The 18,629-nt window shown below is 42.3% G+C and overlaps 1 protein-coding gene across 1 annotated transcript; it reads right to left on the bottom strand.

Moving 5' to 3' along the window:
* Positions 1–12,062: 12,062 nt before the first annotated feature.
* Positions 12,063–18,591, bottom strand: LOC127160761 (prostate stem cell antigen). Its single transcript, XM_051103416.1, has 5 exons — positions 18,479–18,591; positions 18,291–18,395; positions 17,907–18,038; positions 12,969–13,079; positions 12,063–12,867 (listed from the first exon to the last, which is right to left on the bottom strand). Exons 1-5 carry the CDS (start codon positions 18,525–18,527, stop codon positions 12,665–12,667), a joined length of 600 nt encoding a protein of 199 aa, XP_050959373.1. The 5' UTR covers positions 18,528–18,591; the 3' UTR covers positions 12,063–12,664.
* Positions 18,592–18,629: the final 38 nt, after the last annotated feature.

Below are 18,629 nucleotides of genomic sequence, written 5' to 3'. Positions count from 1 at the left end.
ATAACTGTAACATCCCCTATAACCCAGTCCACCAGTCAAAACAGACAGCAAAATACTAGCCTCATTGTTCACTGGATATAGTTGAACTGTCACTCACCTGCAATTACATTTACATTTACATTTATTCATTTAGCAGGCGCTTTTATCCAAAGCGACTTACAAGTAGGGAAATACGTCAAACAATTTGTCCTAAAGAGGCAAAATGACTTAGGAAGTGCTCATAGTACCATAAAACAGGCATTGTTCAGATAAGTGCAAGCTAGTAAGGGAAAAGAGTAGAATAAAGGTGATTTTGTGCCTCTTTGTGACGGTACAATGAGGCGTCACTCACTGGCAGATCTCAGAGTTCTGGAGGGAGTGCAGATTGGTAGCAGTGAGTGGAGGTAGGCGGGCGCTGAGCCTGTGGCTGTTCTATATGCAAGCATCAGTGTCTTGAATTTGATGCGAGCCGCAATTGGGAGCCAGTGCAGGGTGATAAAGAGAGGTGTGACATGGGCCCTTTTGGGCTTGTTGAAGACCAGTCGTGCAGCTGCATTCTGAATCATTTGTAGAGGTCTGATTGTGCATGAAGGAGGACTGGCTAAAAGAGCATTGTAGTAGTCCAGCCTAGAGAGGACCAGGGCCTGGACAAGAAGTTGTGTGGCCTGCTCCGTTAGAAAGGGCCTGATCTTTCTGATGTTGTGTAAGGCAAACCTGCAAGATCGAGCAGTTTTAGCTATATGGTCTTTGAAAGTCAGCTGGTCATCAAAGATTACACCAAGATTTCTGGCAGAACATGATGGGGTAATTGTTGATGAACCTAAATGGTTGGTGAATTCTCTGACCAGCACTGAATCTCCAACATGAAAGCCTCTGTCTTTTGCATGGAACGCATGGTAAGAACATTTCAATTTTTGTGCCTGCTCCACAGTCACTCTTGGTTTCGGTAGGTCCAGCTGTGTCCTCAATCTGTGATGCAAGAATAACATAGCAGGTGTTTCTTTTGTTGTGCTATGTGGTGTAGTCCTGTACTTTAGCAAGAAAGAGTCTCTGTTGCAATGTTGTTGGTTCTTTGGATGCTGTCAGTGGATGTTTAAAAGTCTGAACAAAATGTTCAGCCAGACCGTTGGTGGCTGGATGGAATAGTGCACCATTTACACCATTTGTTTTCAGAAAACATCCAAACTCCTCTGAAGTAAATTGTGGGCTGTTGTCGCTCACTAGAGTTTCCGAGGTACCATAGCGACTAAAAACGATCACGCAAAACCTGAATCGTCTTGGATGAGGTTGCAGAATCCATCACCTGAACTTCTGCCCATTTTGAGTGAGCGTCAACGACTACTAAAAATATTTGTTCTTCCAATGGTCTATCGTAATTGATGTGAATCCGCTGCCAAGGAGCTTCTGGCCATGACCAGGGGTGTAAAGGTGAGGGACCTGGAGATTTTTGATTTTGTAGACAGGACATGCAGGTTTTTGATTCTTTTCTTCAATTTGTAAGTCGATATTTGGTCACCGGATGTACCTATGTGCTAGCGCATTCATTTTTACTACACTTGGGTGTCCGCTGTGTAAATATTCCAAAACTTGTTGCCTCAGATTTTGTAGAACAATAACTCGCTGTCCCCACATCAGACAGTCGTGCATCAGTGAAAGTTCCTCCTTCCTCATGAGGTATGGTTTTAGTACATGGTTTTAGTACTCCTGTTCTTCCTGGCTGGAGATGTAAGGGGAAATCGCCTTAGTGGCAGCAGGCCCTGAACAATGGGGGGCAGATGGTTTCCCCTCCTTCCTCAAAAAGAGGAACAAACGGGAATGGAGCTTTTTCATAGGAAGACGACAGGAAGTTGAACAAGCCTATTTTATAGCAGAGATCACCAACCCTGCTCCTGGAGAACTACCAATCCTGCAAATTTCAGCTCCAACCCCAATCAAACACACCTGAAGCGTTATAATTATAGGCAGGTGTGTTGGAGCAGGGTTGGAACTGAAGACTGCTAGACAGTAGATCCTGGTTGCAAAAGGAGTGCTTAGTGCTTGCTTTTTGATTATAACATCCACAATTTAAATTAATGTTTTGTTTCTTACATGCTTACACACTGCAAAGTGTCAGGAGTGTCAACCACTCAAGTCATACTGCCTAATATTTGTGCTTTTAAGTGTAAATTAAAATAGTTTGTAATTAGCATGATAGGAGCTGCCTATCTCCATCTTTCATCTCCATCTCCAAGAAAATACTTTTTGGTGGCCACAAATGTCTGGTATGTCTGAAACTTTGGAATGATCCTATCAGCTATCCTCTTAAACAGTTGTAAAATAAGGCTTTTTGCATTCTTGACACTTCAGTTTGTGCATATGGTTTTTGAACTGAGGGTTTTAAAGAGAGGGTTTTTGGAGGTTTTATGAAGGTAAAAGCTTAGTGTTTTTTGTCTTGTTTTCCAGGGCAAAGTCTAAAGTTTCTTAAATCAAGATGCATTTACTGGAGACCCAAAATGACAAAAAATGAATAACTTGTTGTTGTTTGTAGTGACTTAATTGACACATTGGCTTCATATGAATGAGGCAGCCATCAATAGCTCTGACTGCCATGTAAAAAACATGAGAGACTGCCAGCCTGGCAAACCCTGCACTGATAAATTTCTCTATGCTGACGACTTTAAATTAGCCACGGTGTGGCTTCATCTAAAAAAACAAGTATGGGTTCCACATTACTGGCTAACTAGCGGCTGTACAATATTAAACAGGAAATAGTACATCAACAATGCAAAAGGGCAACAATAAACACTCAATTTTCAGGTAAAGGTAGTTAATCAAATACAATAAAATAAAATACAATATTGTATGAAGAGAAAGTGTCCCCAACTAAGCAAGCCAGAGGCGACAGGGGCAAGGAACCAAAACTCCATCAGTGACAAATGGAGAAAAAAACACTCTATGGCTCTGGTTCTGTCAGACTTCAGTTCTGCCTTTGATTTAGTCGACCATAATATTCTTTTATCACATCTTGAAACATGTGTTGGCCTTTGGGGCACAGTGTTGCAGTGGTTTTGTTCATATCTCACTAATAGGAAGTATACGGTTAGTACTGGAAAGCTCCAGTGCTCTCCATTGACTTTATATTGCAGGAAGTGGCCTCCTTGTCATTTCTGACTTAAAACAAAAAACTGAACAAAAGCTGCTATGTGACAATGTGTACAATAAACAAGCCAAAAAAAAAAAAAAAAAAGGTAAGGAAAGGAAAGGACGTGACTAGTGGCCAAGTATGGTGACCCATACTCGGAATTTGTGCTCTGCATTTAACCCATCCAAGTGCACACACACAGTAGTGGGTAGTGAACGCACGCACACACACACACACACAGACACAGACACAGAGAGCAGTGGGCAGCCATACTGCTATTGCTGCGGCACCCAGGGAGCAGTTGGGGGATCGGTGCCTTGCTCAAGGGACTCACCTCAGGCGCTGGTTATTCACTCCCCCCACCTTCAAGCCTGACTCCCTAACCATTAGGCCACGGCTGCCCCCAAAAAAGAACTACGTTTTTATAAGCTGTCAACCCCAAAAATGAGCAAAAGGTGTGAGGAAGTCATTACATTTTGTGACATAATCACTAAATTGGCAACAGTGTCACAGTGAGAACAACAAAATCAGTCATTAATATTTTGTTGGCCCTCTCTTCTTTTTACATGTGTTCATAATTTTTTTGTAAGACAGCATGGCCAAAACCTATGGACGCACAATTTGGCATGTTTCATTGTTATTATCACAAATAAAACAATTGACTCAATATGCAATATGTTTACAAAATCTTTAGCACATTTCCCAGTCCAGACCTCACTTTTAACAACTACTATATGCTGCAAAAACAAGCCACTTTTATGAGGATTGTGGGCCTTTCTGGAGTTATTGGGGCTGTTGATGGAACTCATGTGAAATTTTTCTATTGGTATGTCTCTGTTCAAAGCATCAGTAATACTTTGTGAAAATTTTGCACAGTGCAAATCTTTTTAAAAAATACATTTAAATATTAATTAGTGTCTTAACTAAATGATTTTTATTGTAGTTACATCAAACAGTTGGGGTTGTGCTGCTGTGACTTCACATGAGCAGGCTCACTGTTGGCTGTTTCAGAGGTTGAGGGCAGCCATTTTGGGTTGACATTGTAATTCTTAGTTCACAACACTTAAGTGTCACCTCGGTCAACAAGAGAATCAGTCTTAGACTTTACTGAAAGTTGCTTATAGCTTCTTTATAAAAGTCTCCTATTTTTAGAAAAGTCCTAATTTTTACTAAGAATTTTTTGACACTAAATTCGAAGATTAAGACTATTCTTAAAAGCATTTCTGTGAAGTTTTATACATACGGGCCCAGGACTTTAATGTGCTGCTTCTTGAGCCACTCCTTTGTTGCCTTTGCCATGTGTTTTGGGTCATTGTCATGCTGAAATACTGTACCACAACCCATTTTCAATGAATGAATGAGCGCATTTATATAGCTTTTTCACTGTGTATTGTCATACACCCAAAGTGCTTTACAATCATATGGGGGATCTTCCTCAACCACCACCAGTGTGCAGCATCCAATCTTCTGTTTATTCAGCTGCAGCGATCGTGATTTCATGGGTGTCTTCTTCGGGCGTATTTGGCGTTTCCACGAGAGAGCGCCCTCTGGCCTTCAGATGAAGATTTACTGCTGATCACAGAACCGTACTTTACTGAAAGATATGCATGACAATCGCAGCTTCTGACAAATCACAATTACGAATCATTTTGATTTATCATGCAGCCCTATTCTACACCCCTGTTGCATGTCGCAACTTGCCCGCCACCTCCTCCTCTGGAGTCAGAAGCATCTGAGGTTGCTTCGAGCCATTCACATTCCAGGCTTGCACAACCATGCAGCCGATGAGCTGTCACAAGCTGTGCTCCCCGGAGAATAGAGACTCCATCCCTAATCGGTTCAGCTTGTAATCTGAAGACATTTCGCAGAGGCTCAGGTAGACCCATTTGCCTCTCCAGAAACATCTTACTGCCAGTTGTTCCACTCCCCGATTGAGGGAACACTTGGCATGGATGCACTGGCACACAGCTGTCCCTTCCGAGCCCTAAGATGGTACGTAGATTGGACACAAAGCTTCAGGACCTCAGACCAGCTTTTTGTCTGTTACAGAAGCCGGCAGAAGGGGAAAGCCATCTCCAAGCAGAGGATGGCCCACTGGATATTGGACGCCATCTCCCTGGCTTACCAGGCACAGGGTGTGCCCTGCCCTCTCAGGTTGCAAGATCACTCAGCAAGAAGTGTTGCATCATCCTGGGTGCTGGCTCGTGGCAAGACCTAAGTGGATCCCATATGTGTACAATTCCACGGTATAGCCTCAGAGCCCATATTCCTCAGAAGACTGCCATTCCAAGAGGGTTACAATCACCTAATCTTCCATGTTTCTGAAAAATGAGTCATATATGTACAGGAAGAATGGGGCTTCCGCACGTTCCCAGTGCTCCAGCCTCACTAAAGTGGGTAGTGCTCCTTCCTTCAGAGAACGGGGGTTATATACATAACCGAGACGTTTAGACACCCCAGGTAAGAAATTGAACATCACTCTCTGTAAGTTTTGTGTTAGAGTAGGGGCATTTATGGTGGTTGGTGCTGAAGATTTGCTTTATTTTTATTTTTCTGTGAGGTTAGAAGTTGAATTATGAGTTGGATCTAAGCAGTGGTGGACAGTAATGCAAGTAAAAGTAAATGTAAATGTTGTTACTGTACGTAAGTAGCTTTTTTCACATATCTGTACTTAACTGAAGTATTTACATTTGGAGACTTTAACTTTACTACATTTCAAACTCAAAAATCATACATTTTACTCCATTTTAATCAGATGTTGTTTTTTATTTATGAGTGGATAAAAACTTAATTGGTCAAGCATGTGTTTTATTTTATTTATTTTATTTTTCAAAAAGAAGGAGACTGATCTTTAGATATGTAGTTCATTTTTTGAATGTTTCATTATTAACAGCAACAAGGAAAAGAAAAATGGAGAGCGAAGAGGCTCCTTTAACCTCCAGACAGTTGACATTGGGACAAAAGCTAGTCACACAAAAGAATGTTGATCTTTTAGTGTTGAATTTTGTGATTCAGAGCCTCCAACCCTTTAGTGTGGTGGAATAACCATCATTTAAAGCTTTCTTGCAAGATCTTCAGCCTAACACCTCTCTCATGTCAAGGGCCACTTTGCGACATAAGATGGATGTGGCAGCACTTGAGTTAAAGGCTAATATGAACAAAGCAATGTCAGAAATAAATTTCATAGCAATGACAGCAGATTGTTGGAGTTCAAGGACAAGAGGTTTCATCTGTCACTGCCCGCTGTGTTGATCCTAAGAGCCTGTAGAGGTGCTCAGTAGTACTAGCATGCAGGCAGCTCAAAGGCCCACACACTTTTGATGTTTTGGCTTGTGCTCTAAATGACATTAATTCTGAATTTAACATACAGAACAAGGTTGTTTGAACTACTATGGACAATGGGTCAAATTTTTTAAAGACATTTCGTATATATATGGAGCAAGATGAGAACAACAACTCTGCTTCAGATGAGACTGAAGCTGAGATAAGTGATGTGATGTGTGATGGAGATGATGAGGACATGGAGGTGGACTTATAATTCCATCTTTCAAAGCCTCATCATTGTGCCTGACAATAATTAAACTTGGTTTCCACAATGGATGAAGCCAAAGCCTGTTCAAATGAAGCCTACAAGAAGCTGTCAAGGTCAGCATTTGCAAAGTGCCATGCACTATGGAATAAGTGTGGCAGATCTGCGGTTGCAGCAGGGATTATAGAAGATGTGTGCAAAATTCAGCTGGTCCACCCCACCACAACAAGGTGGAATTCCTTATTTCTCGCCGTTGAGAGAGTGCTTCAAATCATTAAAGGTCAGGGAGAGGAGGCTATCAGAACTGTCTGCACTTCACTCAAGTTGCAAATGTAAGTGCTGTTTTTTAATAATTTCTTTAAATTCATGTTTCAGTAATGTAATGTTACTAATATAATAGGTTTTAATAGGTTTTACACATTACTTTTAGTAGTAGCTTGACTACTCAAGGGACAATACTGAAATTTTGAAATTTTCAGGGTTTCTGCAGGATTTATGAGGGTAAATGTAAGACTTTAAGACCTTTCTAAGACCAACTAAAGAAAATTTAAGAAAAAAAAAAAATTGAAGGGAAAACAATACAGCAATATGTTCCCTAGTTCAAGTTTTACTTTAACTTTCATATTAGCAGCAGTTCAGCATCCAGCAATTGTTTGTTTTTAGTTAGTTTGAGTTTTCCCTCTTTTCTTGACTTTCCTTTGGTTTTAAGTAACTTGTAAACAGGGCCGTTGCTGGCCAAATGGGTGCCCTAAGCAGAATTGTATTGTTGTGTTGGAACCATTTACATTGTGTGTCTCACAGATGACACTGCTCTCCAACAAATGTCTCTCCAAGTCATCAATGTCATCTGCTTGAGTGTCTGAGGTGGCAACTATGATGCCTGGGGACTCTTGAAAAAGCCACCACATTCCCATCATATGATGGATACAACGGTGTGATCTTCTGTTGCCTTGGCATTGACAGCTCCACTGTCCTACCAATGAATCATATGTTACTCTTGTTCGTCTGAACTGACACCAGTTGTCAGTCAGATTTGTGAAAACTGAAAAAAAATACCACCGTGCAGAGTATCCTTCATCTTTAAAAAATATGGGAAACACACTATCCACTCTATGCGTGATGGCACTATTGTTAAGTTCTTGACATTTAGCACCCCACTCAGAAGACATTAGCCGCTTGCTCAGCATGTCTTGCAGTGTGCTATATTGTAGTACTGCTGGCTTGATTTAAGGTTTCGCATTCTTTGTTCTTTCTAAGTGCGCACATTCTTTGCCTGGATTTCCAGAAGACCATGCAATTTTTATGATGCAACAACACTTTTCTACCTTACAGTCTATGTTGGGTGGATTGGTTGATTTGATTACGTGAATCAGAAAAAACGGACTGTGGTTATATTTTGGAGTGACATAAATTCCGTTCTTGGCATCAACACACAACATAGGTGTAGCATCAATGTTGTGTACTTCTCTGATGTGTCTTCACAAATTTTTGGAGCCTACATATATGTTTAAGTGTCTGTATAGGCTACCTAATATATATGCTAAATGATGTTTTTACAGACATATAACCGTACAGTCGAACATGATTTTGGATAATTGTTTTTTTTTTGCATGTCTCACATATTTTGCTATATTTCTGTTCTGTACTCCCTATGCTATTAAAAACAACATTATAGCTTCATCAGTACTTCCTTGATTGCTTGTCTTTTGACTGACCAGGGCTGCATTTCCCAAAAGCATGGTAAGCCTAAGAAGTTCGTAAAAATGATCGTATAACTGATCTTATCAGTTATACGATCTGTTTTACGGTCAGTTATACGGTCTGTTTCCCAAAAGCATCGTAACTTAAGTAGCACTTGAAAATCTTCGTAGATCTACAAGTGCTCTAGAGTAATCGTAAAGCCCTACGTGCATTGTTAAGAAGACAGAATTATGAGGTCACCTGCAGGACAATCGACAGATTGGTATAAAACGAGATAATTAAAAACAAAAAAATACAAATAAAAACAACAACAATTATAATTAAACGACCGAACCAAAAAAAATTAAAATAAAATAAAATAAAAAAATAATAAGAAAAGCCATGCATTGTACCTGGAATATAATGTCTTTACAATATCTGAATCAATCTATCTTCAAGAATCGGCTAAAACGACGCCCCTATTCTGGTCGCATCTGCTTACTGTATACTATGCATCATCAAAACTTTTATTTATTTAAAATAAACGGCGACAAACGATCGTGACTCATAAAAACAGCCTACATAAAAATGTATAATAATAATAATTATAATTGTAATAATAATGACATTACAATTGTGCGAACTTTGCATCATCATTAAAAAAAAACACTGCATGCAACTGAGAACAGTTTCCTTTTTACCGAGCAAACAGCAAAAACAGCGAGAAAAAACGTGGCAGCTGCCAGGAACTCTGGCAGCTCTCCCGAAGTGGCATCACGAGCTGCCACTGCCAGCATTCGCACCTGTATACAGTATGGGCTAGCGGCAGCTTGGCACTCCTTATGTGTGTGTATGTTCTATATGGGAAAATACAATTTAGCTTATTGGACTCATATACTGGTCGCATCTGGTCTGGTCGCAAACAATCGTGACTCATAAAAAATACTTAAAGTATAATAATAATAATAATAATAATACAACTGTGGGAAGTTCATCATCATTAAAAAAAAAACACCACCGCACGCCACTGACAACAGTTTCGTTTTTACCGAGCAAACAGCAAAAACAGCGAGAAAAACCGTGGCAGCTGCCACAAACTCTGGCAGCTGCCAGTAGCGACTAGTGGCCACTGCCAGCATTCGTGCCTGCTCTCTCTCTTCTTTTGATCTGCCATCAATGATGGATTTAGTGGAACATCCTTTTTTAGTCCCTCTCAAGTGTTAGCTGAATAAATATAATATATAAAAAATAATATAATTCATTTCAGTATGTTAATTTTATGTAGACTGTATTTACCCTAATTATTTTATGTCATAAATTATGTATATATAATACATAATATTAGTAATATTATGACACGAGTGCTGATTTTGTCCTGATCTATCATGAGTTAAAGGTGATATTATACACACATACATTTAGATACAGATATTTAAACACAGTATTATGTGTTTTTGCTCAGTTTTGCAGAGAGCATATTACCTTTGAAGCCATAGCAGAATTGTTGCACGTCTCTGAGCAACAATGAATGAATGACAAATAAAGACATTTATCACCACCTGCTGGCAGATTTAGTTTCTCACTTAGAGTATCATTTCGTTAAGATGATGATGATGATAATAATAATAATAATAATAAAATACAAAATTCTGTCATCATTTACTCACCCTCATGTCGTTTCAAACTTTTCTTTTATGGAACATAAAAGAACGTATTTTGAAGACTGTTAGTAACAAAGCTGTTTTGGTTACCAGTGACTTTCATTGTAAGAACAAAAAATACCCACATTATCTTTTTTTATGTGCCATAGTTTACTTTTATGCCTAAATGTTTATGTGTAATAAATAAGTTGAACCAAATAAAATATTTGTTTCTAAAGATTTGTAATGTCTTTTTGTTACTTTGTCATTTAACACAAAAATAGCTTTAAGTAATCTTTTGTGGGTATTTTCACAGTCAAATTTATTTTGCAATTTAATTACATTAACTGAAACATCATGTAATTAATTAGATTAAAAAATGTTAACATTTTAAGAATTAACTATTTTAACTGACGGCCCTAATATTTATTTGGCACCTTAAGATTATTATAATCACCACAGTAGTATACAACTTAGGCTCATTGGAAATACATGCCTCTATATACATTTCTGCAAACCTGAAAAAAGCATGCTGATCAACCAGCTAGACCAACATCAAACCACTAATCATTTAAAACCAGCCTGAACAAGAAAAATCATACAGGTCAGACTTGTTTTGTTTTCAGCAGAGACCTTGTATTTGATTGTCAGCTTTCACTTATACAAAACAATGCTGAAGGTACATGTTATCTATGGAATGATCACTAATGTTATCATGGAATGTTATTGAGAAACTAGAGAAAGAGTAGTTTTTTAATCTGAAACGCTCATCTTGACTTTCTCTGCCTTTTTTTCCCGGTTCATGACAGTTGTGGTATGTCGAAAAACTCCCATCTCATGTTCTCCCTCAACTTCAAAATCATCCTATATCGCTGTTTTATCTTTTTTGTTAACGGTGTTTGATCTTCTTTGCATGTGCAGTTTCCAAAAACTGTGTCGGTACTTCTGTAGTGATGTAGGATTATATTAAAACTATTTTTGAAGTTGAGGGAGAAAATACGATTGGAGTTTTTCGACATACCCTAACTGTCTTGAGTCAGAATACACAGAGTTCAGGCAGAGCAAGACAAGACAAGTGTTTAAGATTAAAAAATATCTAAATAGTATTTTTTAAATGAAAATAACTGATTGTTTTGCTAGCTTAAGACCCTTCTTCCTCGGCTGGGATCGTTTACAACTGCATTTGGGATCGTTTGAAGCTGCATTTAAACTGCATTTTGGAAGTTTAAACTCTGGTCACCATAGCAGTCAATTATATGGAGAAAAATGCTGAAATGTTTTCCTCAAAAAATATAATTTCTGTACAACTGAAGAAAGACATGAACATCTGTAAATTTTTGTTCTGGTAGTGGACTTCTCCTTTAACAACAGTGTGATCTAAGAATCGTTGGGTGTTTGATACTGTGGAAGCTTTTTAATACAGAATCTTATTTTTTCATGCAAACCTTTTCGTTCTTACTGGCACCTGTGAACAAATGTAACACTAGACCAAAGAACAAATAGGCATTCACTTATAGTCTATTGGCACCGACATTGTTTTGGAAAATCTTCCAAAACCTTTCATGTTAATTCTAGACTGTACTGTAGGCACCTTCATTACCTTATTACTTTGATTTAACTGATATGTAAAAAGGAAAACAAACAAAAAAACATCCAAAATTAAAGCATAAAACTCTTGATTATTGACTCGGTTGTTTTAGACAGTCAAAAGGGTTTTAGCAAAACATCATTTAGGTGATTTTGAGAAGCTCGCTTCTGAAAGTATGTGGACACGCCCTTTTAATATTTTTGGCTATTTCAGTAATTCAAGTATAATGACAAGAATATAAAGCCACATTTAAATGTTGTCATACTGTTTACATGAATGCTAAATAAAGTGTTTGACTCGGTTGATGTCACCAGCGACATGCGCGCACTCTCAACTATACAGTGTCATTACGCCATTTCTAAGGCACTGCTCATGCAAAAAAACATTCAACAGGCATCTGTAGGTGTGGTGTTCAGGCATTCACATGTTTTTGGACATGTGTATTTTTACTATGGTGCAAAAATCATCTTAGGGAAACTGTGATGTAATTTTTTTTATTGTCTTTAACAGAGCAACATAATTTGTGTGAAAGAAAGTGGAAGAATATAACAAAGGCTGCTAGATCAACTTTTATCACCATCCAAATACCATATTGATACAATTTAATTACATAAATGACTGATTCATTGTGACTGATTGCATTTTTATTTGGCAATATAGGACATACAGAGTGTAGACTGTTGATTATATCTGTAGTTTTATTTTAAATAGTAAAAATATGTGTGTAGAGCAGTAGCGTAGCCAGAAAAGAGACTCTGGGTGTGCATCAGAAAAACTGGATGTGCCAAAAATATCCGACTCTGCGTATTAGCCACGGGTGTGCCGGTGCAAACCACAGAAATAGATGCAGAAATATATATTTTTTAATAATCGTAATAAACATGGGTGGCGCCAGGGAAGGGCACTGCTTCAGCACCCACAAGAAAGGCCAAAGCACCCCCATAGCACAGTGAGAAAGGTGATGCATGGTGAAGACATTGTGCACCAGTAGCCCCTCTTCACCTTCACCGTCTTTTTAGATTCTTCACACCAAGTCAAAGACAGTACAGAGGTAAATCAATCTATGTTTGTAGAACACATAATATTTAGTCTTTGCTGCAGCTGTTGAATCTGTAGAGCTTCTGGATTCAGTGTAGCAGGATGAAGGAGAGCAGAGAACAGCAGAGGAACAGGAAGCTCTGAGTGACGCTCTTAGCATTGTTACACAGACTCGCCTCACAACATGAGGCATTTTGTACATATGAAATCAATGCTGTGGCATCACAAAAAGATTTAGAGACACAGCCTTTTAAAACCTGTGACTGGGCTCCAGTAGACACTGATGAAAAGACTGAAGAAGAAAACAAGTAGAGTCAGTCAAGTTGGCCACTGGTATACATGATCTGTATGGAGAGAAAGATAATGAACCTTCTTTCTTGTCCAGATTCTCACCTGTTGCATTAAAGCAGCGGTCTTCAGTCCCTGAACAGCTCACTGTTTTTGAGCAGCTCTGTCCATCACAATAGTAACATGACCTTCCATTGGGAGTGTTAGTGCTGGAATCTGCAGGAGGGAAAGCAGATTTGCTTTCTTTACACAGTTCTGGTCTTACTGTGCACACAGCATTGTAGGTGCTCCTTGTACAAAAGAAAAACTTTTCGTCTTCCTGAACTTTTGCGCAGGCTCTGCCTGTAAATCAGCATTTGTTTTCTGCTGACGCCACATTCTTGATAGAAAATAAAGTTCTATTCTACTTTTTTCCCCTTGTTAAATGGTTCCCTTTCGAGGAACTCGAACTGCGTCCTCTAGGGGGCGCTAGGGGGAACGCCGTCTGCGTGACCTGTGTCTGAAGAATACATACAAAAACACCAAAGGAGTTGGCCGGCGACAGCCTATGACGTCACTTCCGGTGCGACTCGTCGCTGCCGGAGCGTCACTACCGGCGCGACCACAGTATAAAAGGGCACCGGTAGAGCAGGACGGTCTCTTCTTCGTCTTCACTGACCTTTTGTCTGTAACCAAAGCTCGAATTGAGTGCATGTTTCTCACCAATGTTTTAATTATGGCTCGCGTGTGACGATGCGTGGTAAGGAGCAAGCGCTCTTTGCTCCCGTGGAGTTTATTGCGCTCTTTGCTTGTCTCTTGCGAGAAACAAGCACGCTCTGATACCCGCACCTATCATACGGTCCTTATATGGTGAGGATTAAGCGAATATCGGCTCTCGAGGGAGTTGAACGAGATCACCGCATTTATTGCTTGTTGCGAGAGGCACACACGGTCATAATACTCGCTTACACAGGGCTCGCGGGCTGTGTGTGCGGTAGTCAGCCGCGCTTTCAGCTCTCGAGGGAGTTGAATGCGATCGTCGCATTCAGTGCTTATTTCTTGCGATTGACTGGTGTGCTCTCGTAGCCGCTTGCACGAAGCTCGCGAGCTGTGTGTGTGTGGTCGGGAGCAGCGCGTCCAGCTCACGAGGGAACAGAATGTGCTCATCGCGATGCATTCGCAAAGGAGGGAGGTGAGTCTTCTCTATACTCGAATTTGCATGAGTGTGCTGGCCTCTCTGGCATTAACAACGCATTCGCGGCAGCGGCTCCGTTCCGCCTGATTCCCACGGGAGTCTGGCGCGTGGGCGGACCGTGTTCAGCTCCCCAGGGGGTTGAACATATGCTGCGCGTTGCAATTGTGGTGTTAATTTTCTGCCATACTCGAGGGTATGGACAGAAAATGAAGAGGAAGTATAGCCATCTGAGGATGGTTATAGCTATTTATGTGGTTAAGTGCAACTATCTGAGGATAGCTGTGTGTTAACCTATCCCTTTTTCATAGAGCTGGCTATCTGAGGATAGCCAGGTATTAGCTCGGTGATCGCTCCCCTTCCTGGGTTTCTAAGTAGCGATCTCTTTGAGCTCCTAGTCAGGGTTTTTAAGCAGTGGTCTCCCTGAGCCCCTGCCTAGATGGTGTTATCTCCCCTGTTAGGGTTATAAGTAGGTGACCCACTATGGTGGTCTGGCAGTTTCTCAAGAAGGTCTTTCTGGTAACTGGAGTCAGGCGTGGGAACCACGGTGGGTGAGTTCGATCCCTTATTTTGTGTCTACCATGCTGTATTTCTGGGACCTGTCTTGTGCGTTTCCTTTGGTAGGTCCTCTTCGAGCACCCCCCTCTGGTCTTTCACCATGGTTATGGTTTGCTTGCCTGGATCTGCCTTCGGCATATCGATTGGGAAACTTTCAGGTCCCCACTACAGCACTGCATCTAGGGCTATGGTCCTACCTTCAGGTAAGCTCTTCGGAAGTCTTTCTCGCAGGGAGCTCCTGAACATGCTTTATAGACACATGGACCTAGGCCACCTGGCTAGACCCTCTTCTGCTTCCCGCCCTGAAGGACCTTCTGTTTCTGGATTTTCACCCTTTCATACCGACCTGTTCTCATGCCATTTGGTGATCTAGCGAGTCGCCCCTCCCAGGAGTGGGTTTGATCACGCTATGTCTCGCCATCTTACGAATCAGGGTCGTTTCTGCGGAAACTCTCTGGTGCTCCAAGGAGCCTTTGGCTACATTGTGGCCCTTGTTCTCGAGGTTCTGCGGGCCTTGATAGAGCAGGGCCTTATGCTTTCCATTGAGATGGTAAGCACAGGTCTGTGTGGGGTGAGAATGGTTCAGGCCTCCCTTACAGGGCTCGTATGGCGGGAACCATGGAGGGGTGAGTTTGATCCATTTTTATGTCTCTAGAAACCTTTCTAGATCTGTCTATTATTATAGCCAGGTAGGAGCTTGGTGATCGCTTCCCTTTCAGGGTTTCTAATAGCGGTCTCTTGAGGCGACCAGGTGAATGCTGTCTTCTCCCTATGGTTTGGGTAGGCAGCCCATTGCATGCTCTGGTCAATGCGTGATTTACTCCCCTATAACCTTGCTTTATTATCTCCCCTGCTAGGGTCATAAGCAGATGGTTGGGGTGGTTCCTCCAGGAGAACTTATGAGCTATCGGAGTTCTTTGCAGGAACCACGGTGGGGTGAGTACGGCTCAGTACTATGTGTCTATCCTGCTGTATGTCGGGGTCCTGCTTTGTTGTGTGCTTCCTTGGTAGGTCCTCTTCGAGCACCCCCCTCTGGTCCTCGGCCATGGTTATGGTCTGCTTGCCTGGATCTGCCTCCGGCTTTGGAATAGGAAGCTTTCAGGTCCCCACTACAGCACTACTTCTAGGGTCTCGGTCCCATCTCTGGGTAAGCCCTTTGAAAATCTTTTCACAGGGAGCTTCCGTCGTTGGGATAGACACATGGACCTGAGGCCACCGGGTTGAGACCCTCTATCTGCATCCTGCCCTGAGGGGTTTTCTGCTGCTGGGGTTTCCGCCCCTTACACAGACCTGCTCCTGACAAGGTGGTGTTCTAGTGGGTCGCCCCTCTGAGGAGTGGGCCGGATCGTGCTATGTTTCGCCATCTTACGAGTCAGTTATTTCTGGGGAAATTCTCTGATCACGTCTAGGAGCCTCTTTCTCGGCCCTCGCTCCCAGGGTTCTGCGGGCCTTGGTAGAGCAGGGCCCTTGCTTTCCATCGAGGTGGTAAGCATAGGTCTGTGTCGGGTGGGAAGGGCATAAGCCCCCTTGAGAGGTTACCCGTAGAACAGCCTGAGGGCTGGGGATGTTGCTGCTTTCCTGGCAGCCTTTGAGAGGTGCTCCCCTTCAGGTCTGGTCTCCGTATCTCTTCCTGGGCAAGGCGCGACGAGGCTCCCCTTTCTGCGGGAAGGGTTTGCTGAGACTCGTCCCCCTTGGGGCTTCAGACCTCCCTCCCGTCTTTGGGAATACAGGTCTGTTCTGATACTCCGCCTTTTTGGTTAAGGTGTATCGACTTTTTGGCAGTTAGACAGCCAGCTGCGGCCGCTGTCTGCTCGATGCATGCTCCTCTCCTTTCGGGGAGTATTTGAGTCTGCTCGAGCATTTCCCTCGGGCTACTGAGGTTTGCCCTTACTGCCGTTTTTCCCCCTTGGCCCCATGGAACTGTTTACCAGGACCAGATCTCATCCAAGGCTCGACGATGCTCCCCTCTTTATATAAGAAGTCTCTGAGCTCGTCTCTCCTGGGGAATCAGTGGCTCCTCCTTCCGGGAGTGGAAGCCTTACCCGATACACTGCCGTCTCCTGGGTGGTTACGTGTTTTCGGCTCCTGGCAGTATATTGGATAGATAGCCGAGGCTACTATCTGCTTGGCATCTTTGCTCCCCTCTCCTGAGGGTTTCGTTTGAGCATTGCCTTCTCGGCGATGAGATCCGCCCCTACTGCCTTCCCCTAGAGCCTTGTTAAACCGGCAGTTTCCCCTCACCTTGAGGGTCTTTTTATTTCACCGTTTCTCAACGGTACGTCTAAAATCCATGACTATGGTAAGTGCACACGTGAACCTTTGGGCACTTTTCTCAAATCCACGCTGTGGTATGGAATGCACCGGTGTTCTGCGTCCATTCTAAAATCCTTTATGGTAGGGATTCACGCGCTTTTGCCCGTACCCTTTCTCGAGATGGCTAAAAAACCCCGGTCACCCTGGGTTCCTCTCCTTAACATCTGCCAGGCTAAAAAGGAACGGTTTGCACGCCCTTCCAGCGCGCTCCTTATTTATGCTCACCGAGGTGAGCAGGGAGTTACCGCTGCGCTCCGTTTATGACTCCTGAGGGAATCATACGGAACTACAGTGGCTCCTGAGAATCAGGCCAGCCTAGATTTCCTAGGCCTTCGGCCATGTCCCCTTAAAGGAATACCTCGGTTTCCAAGCTTGGGCTCTGCCTCGGGTCAGCCTCGACCCTTACAGGTAAGTTAGGTATGTAGCCCAGGCTCTGGCCGTAGGGGATATTTCTCTGACAGCCGTCACTTATTCCAGGGGCAACTCCCTTAAAAATCTAGGGAGTTGGTACTTAGTGCTTGTCTCTTCCACAACAGGCACTCCCCTCAGCATGGCAGCGTGGGTATAACCGTTCCCCCTAGCGCCCCCTAGAGGACGCAGTTCGAGTTCCTCGAAAGGGAACGTCTCAGGTTACGTATGTAACCCTGGTTCCCTGAGAAGGGAACGAGACACTGCGTCCTCTAGGCTCGTGGCCATGCTTCAGGATGTGAGCTTCAGACGAAGAAGTGACCGTCCTGCTCTACCGGCGCCCTTTTATACTGTGGTCGCGCCGGTAGTGACGCTCCGGCAGCGACGAGTCGCACCGGAAGTGACGTCATAGGCTGTCGCCGGCCAACTCCTTTGGTGTTTTTGTATGTATTCTTCAGACACAGGTCACGCAGACGGCGTTCCCCCTAGCGCCCCCTAGAGGACGCAGTGTCTCGTTCCCTTCTCAGGGAACCAGGGTTACATACGTAACCTGAGACGTTTATAAACTGCACTAAGAAAATGAAGTACAATACCTGGAGCATCTTGGGAGTTACAGAGATCTGTGTTACAGCACAGAGAAGAGCCTTTTCCAATGCCATAGTTGATGGTTCCACTTGGGCAGGCAGATGGAGCACAACTTTTAAGCTTCACTGTAGAACTGTTGACTAAAAAGCACATATGTGATACAGGATTATTTTGATGGGAAATATATTTATAAATATCTCAACATATGTCAACAGGTGTATCAAAAGTACAAACTTTGCAATATTGAATGATCTCTAATATTTATTAGAGAACTAGGATTGAGGTCCAAAGGTGTAAGATCTTAATGATAGCTTCTCATGATGATTTCAGTAATCTATATAGAACATCCTATGTGTGCAATTATAAATTCTGTCCAGAAAAGAAGTTCTTACGTGTTAATGTTGCACTGAAGCAGTTGGTAAATCCACTCGAACACGAAGTCGTCTGGGTACAAGAGCCCAACACACTTGCACAGTTATAACAGCTAAGAGAGTGTCCTTTAGTAATTAAAAAAAGACAGTCAGAGAGAGACATGCAATTTTTACCTAGTAACATTACAAAATTTTTTTGTATTTTGTACCTGCAGTGAAAAGAACGACCAGAAGAAAAACTGAGATTTGCAGATCCATTTTTGATCAGGTGGTGAATGAGATAATGTGCCTGTTTCATTTTTATAGCTCATCAGAAGTGGGGGTGGGAGTGATCATTGTCTCATTTCCTCACAGTTACGT

The sequence above is a fragment of the Labeo rohita genome, unplaced genomic scaffold, assembly GCF_022985175.1.
Source record: "Labeo rohita strain BAU-BD-2019 unplaced genomic scaffold, IGBB_LRoh.1.0 scaffold_45, whole genome shotgun sequence".
NCBI classification, from domain to species: domain Eukaryota; kingdom Metazoa; phylum Chordata; class Actinopteri; order Cypriniformes; family Cyprinidae; genus Labeo; species Labeo rohita.
Note: the sequence above shows the minus strand (reverse complement) of the source record. Positions and strands in the feature narration are given on the sequence as shown.

Bases quoted from the DNA above. Each gene is read 5' to 3' on its own strand.
- LOC127160761 (XM_051103416.1), bottom strand. From the start codon at position 18,527: ATGGATCTGCAAATCTCAGTTTTTCTTCTGGTCGTTCTTTTCACTGCA. The intron at 18,039-18,290 runs GTAAGAACTTCT...TGTGCTTTTTAG, and splicing joins CTTCAGTGCAACATTAACAC to TCAACAGTTCTACAGTGAAG. The intron at 13,080-17,906 runs GTATTGTACTTC...TCCCTCCTGCAG, and splicing joins TAACTCCCAAGATGCTCCAG to ATTCCAGCACTAACACTCCC.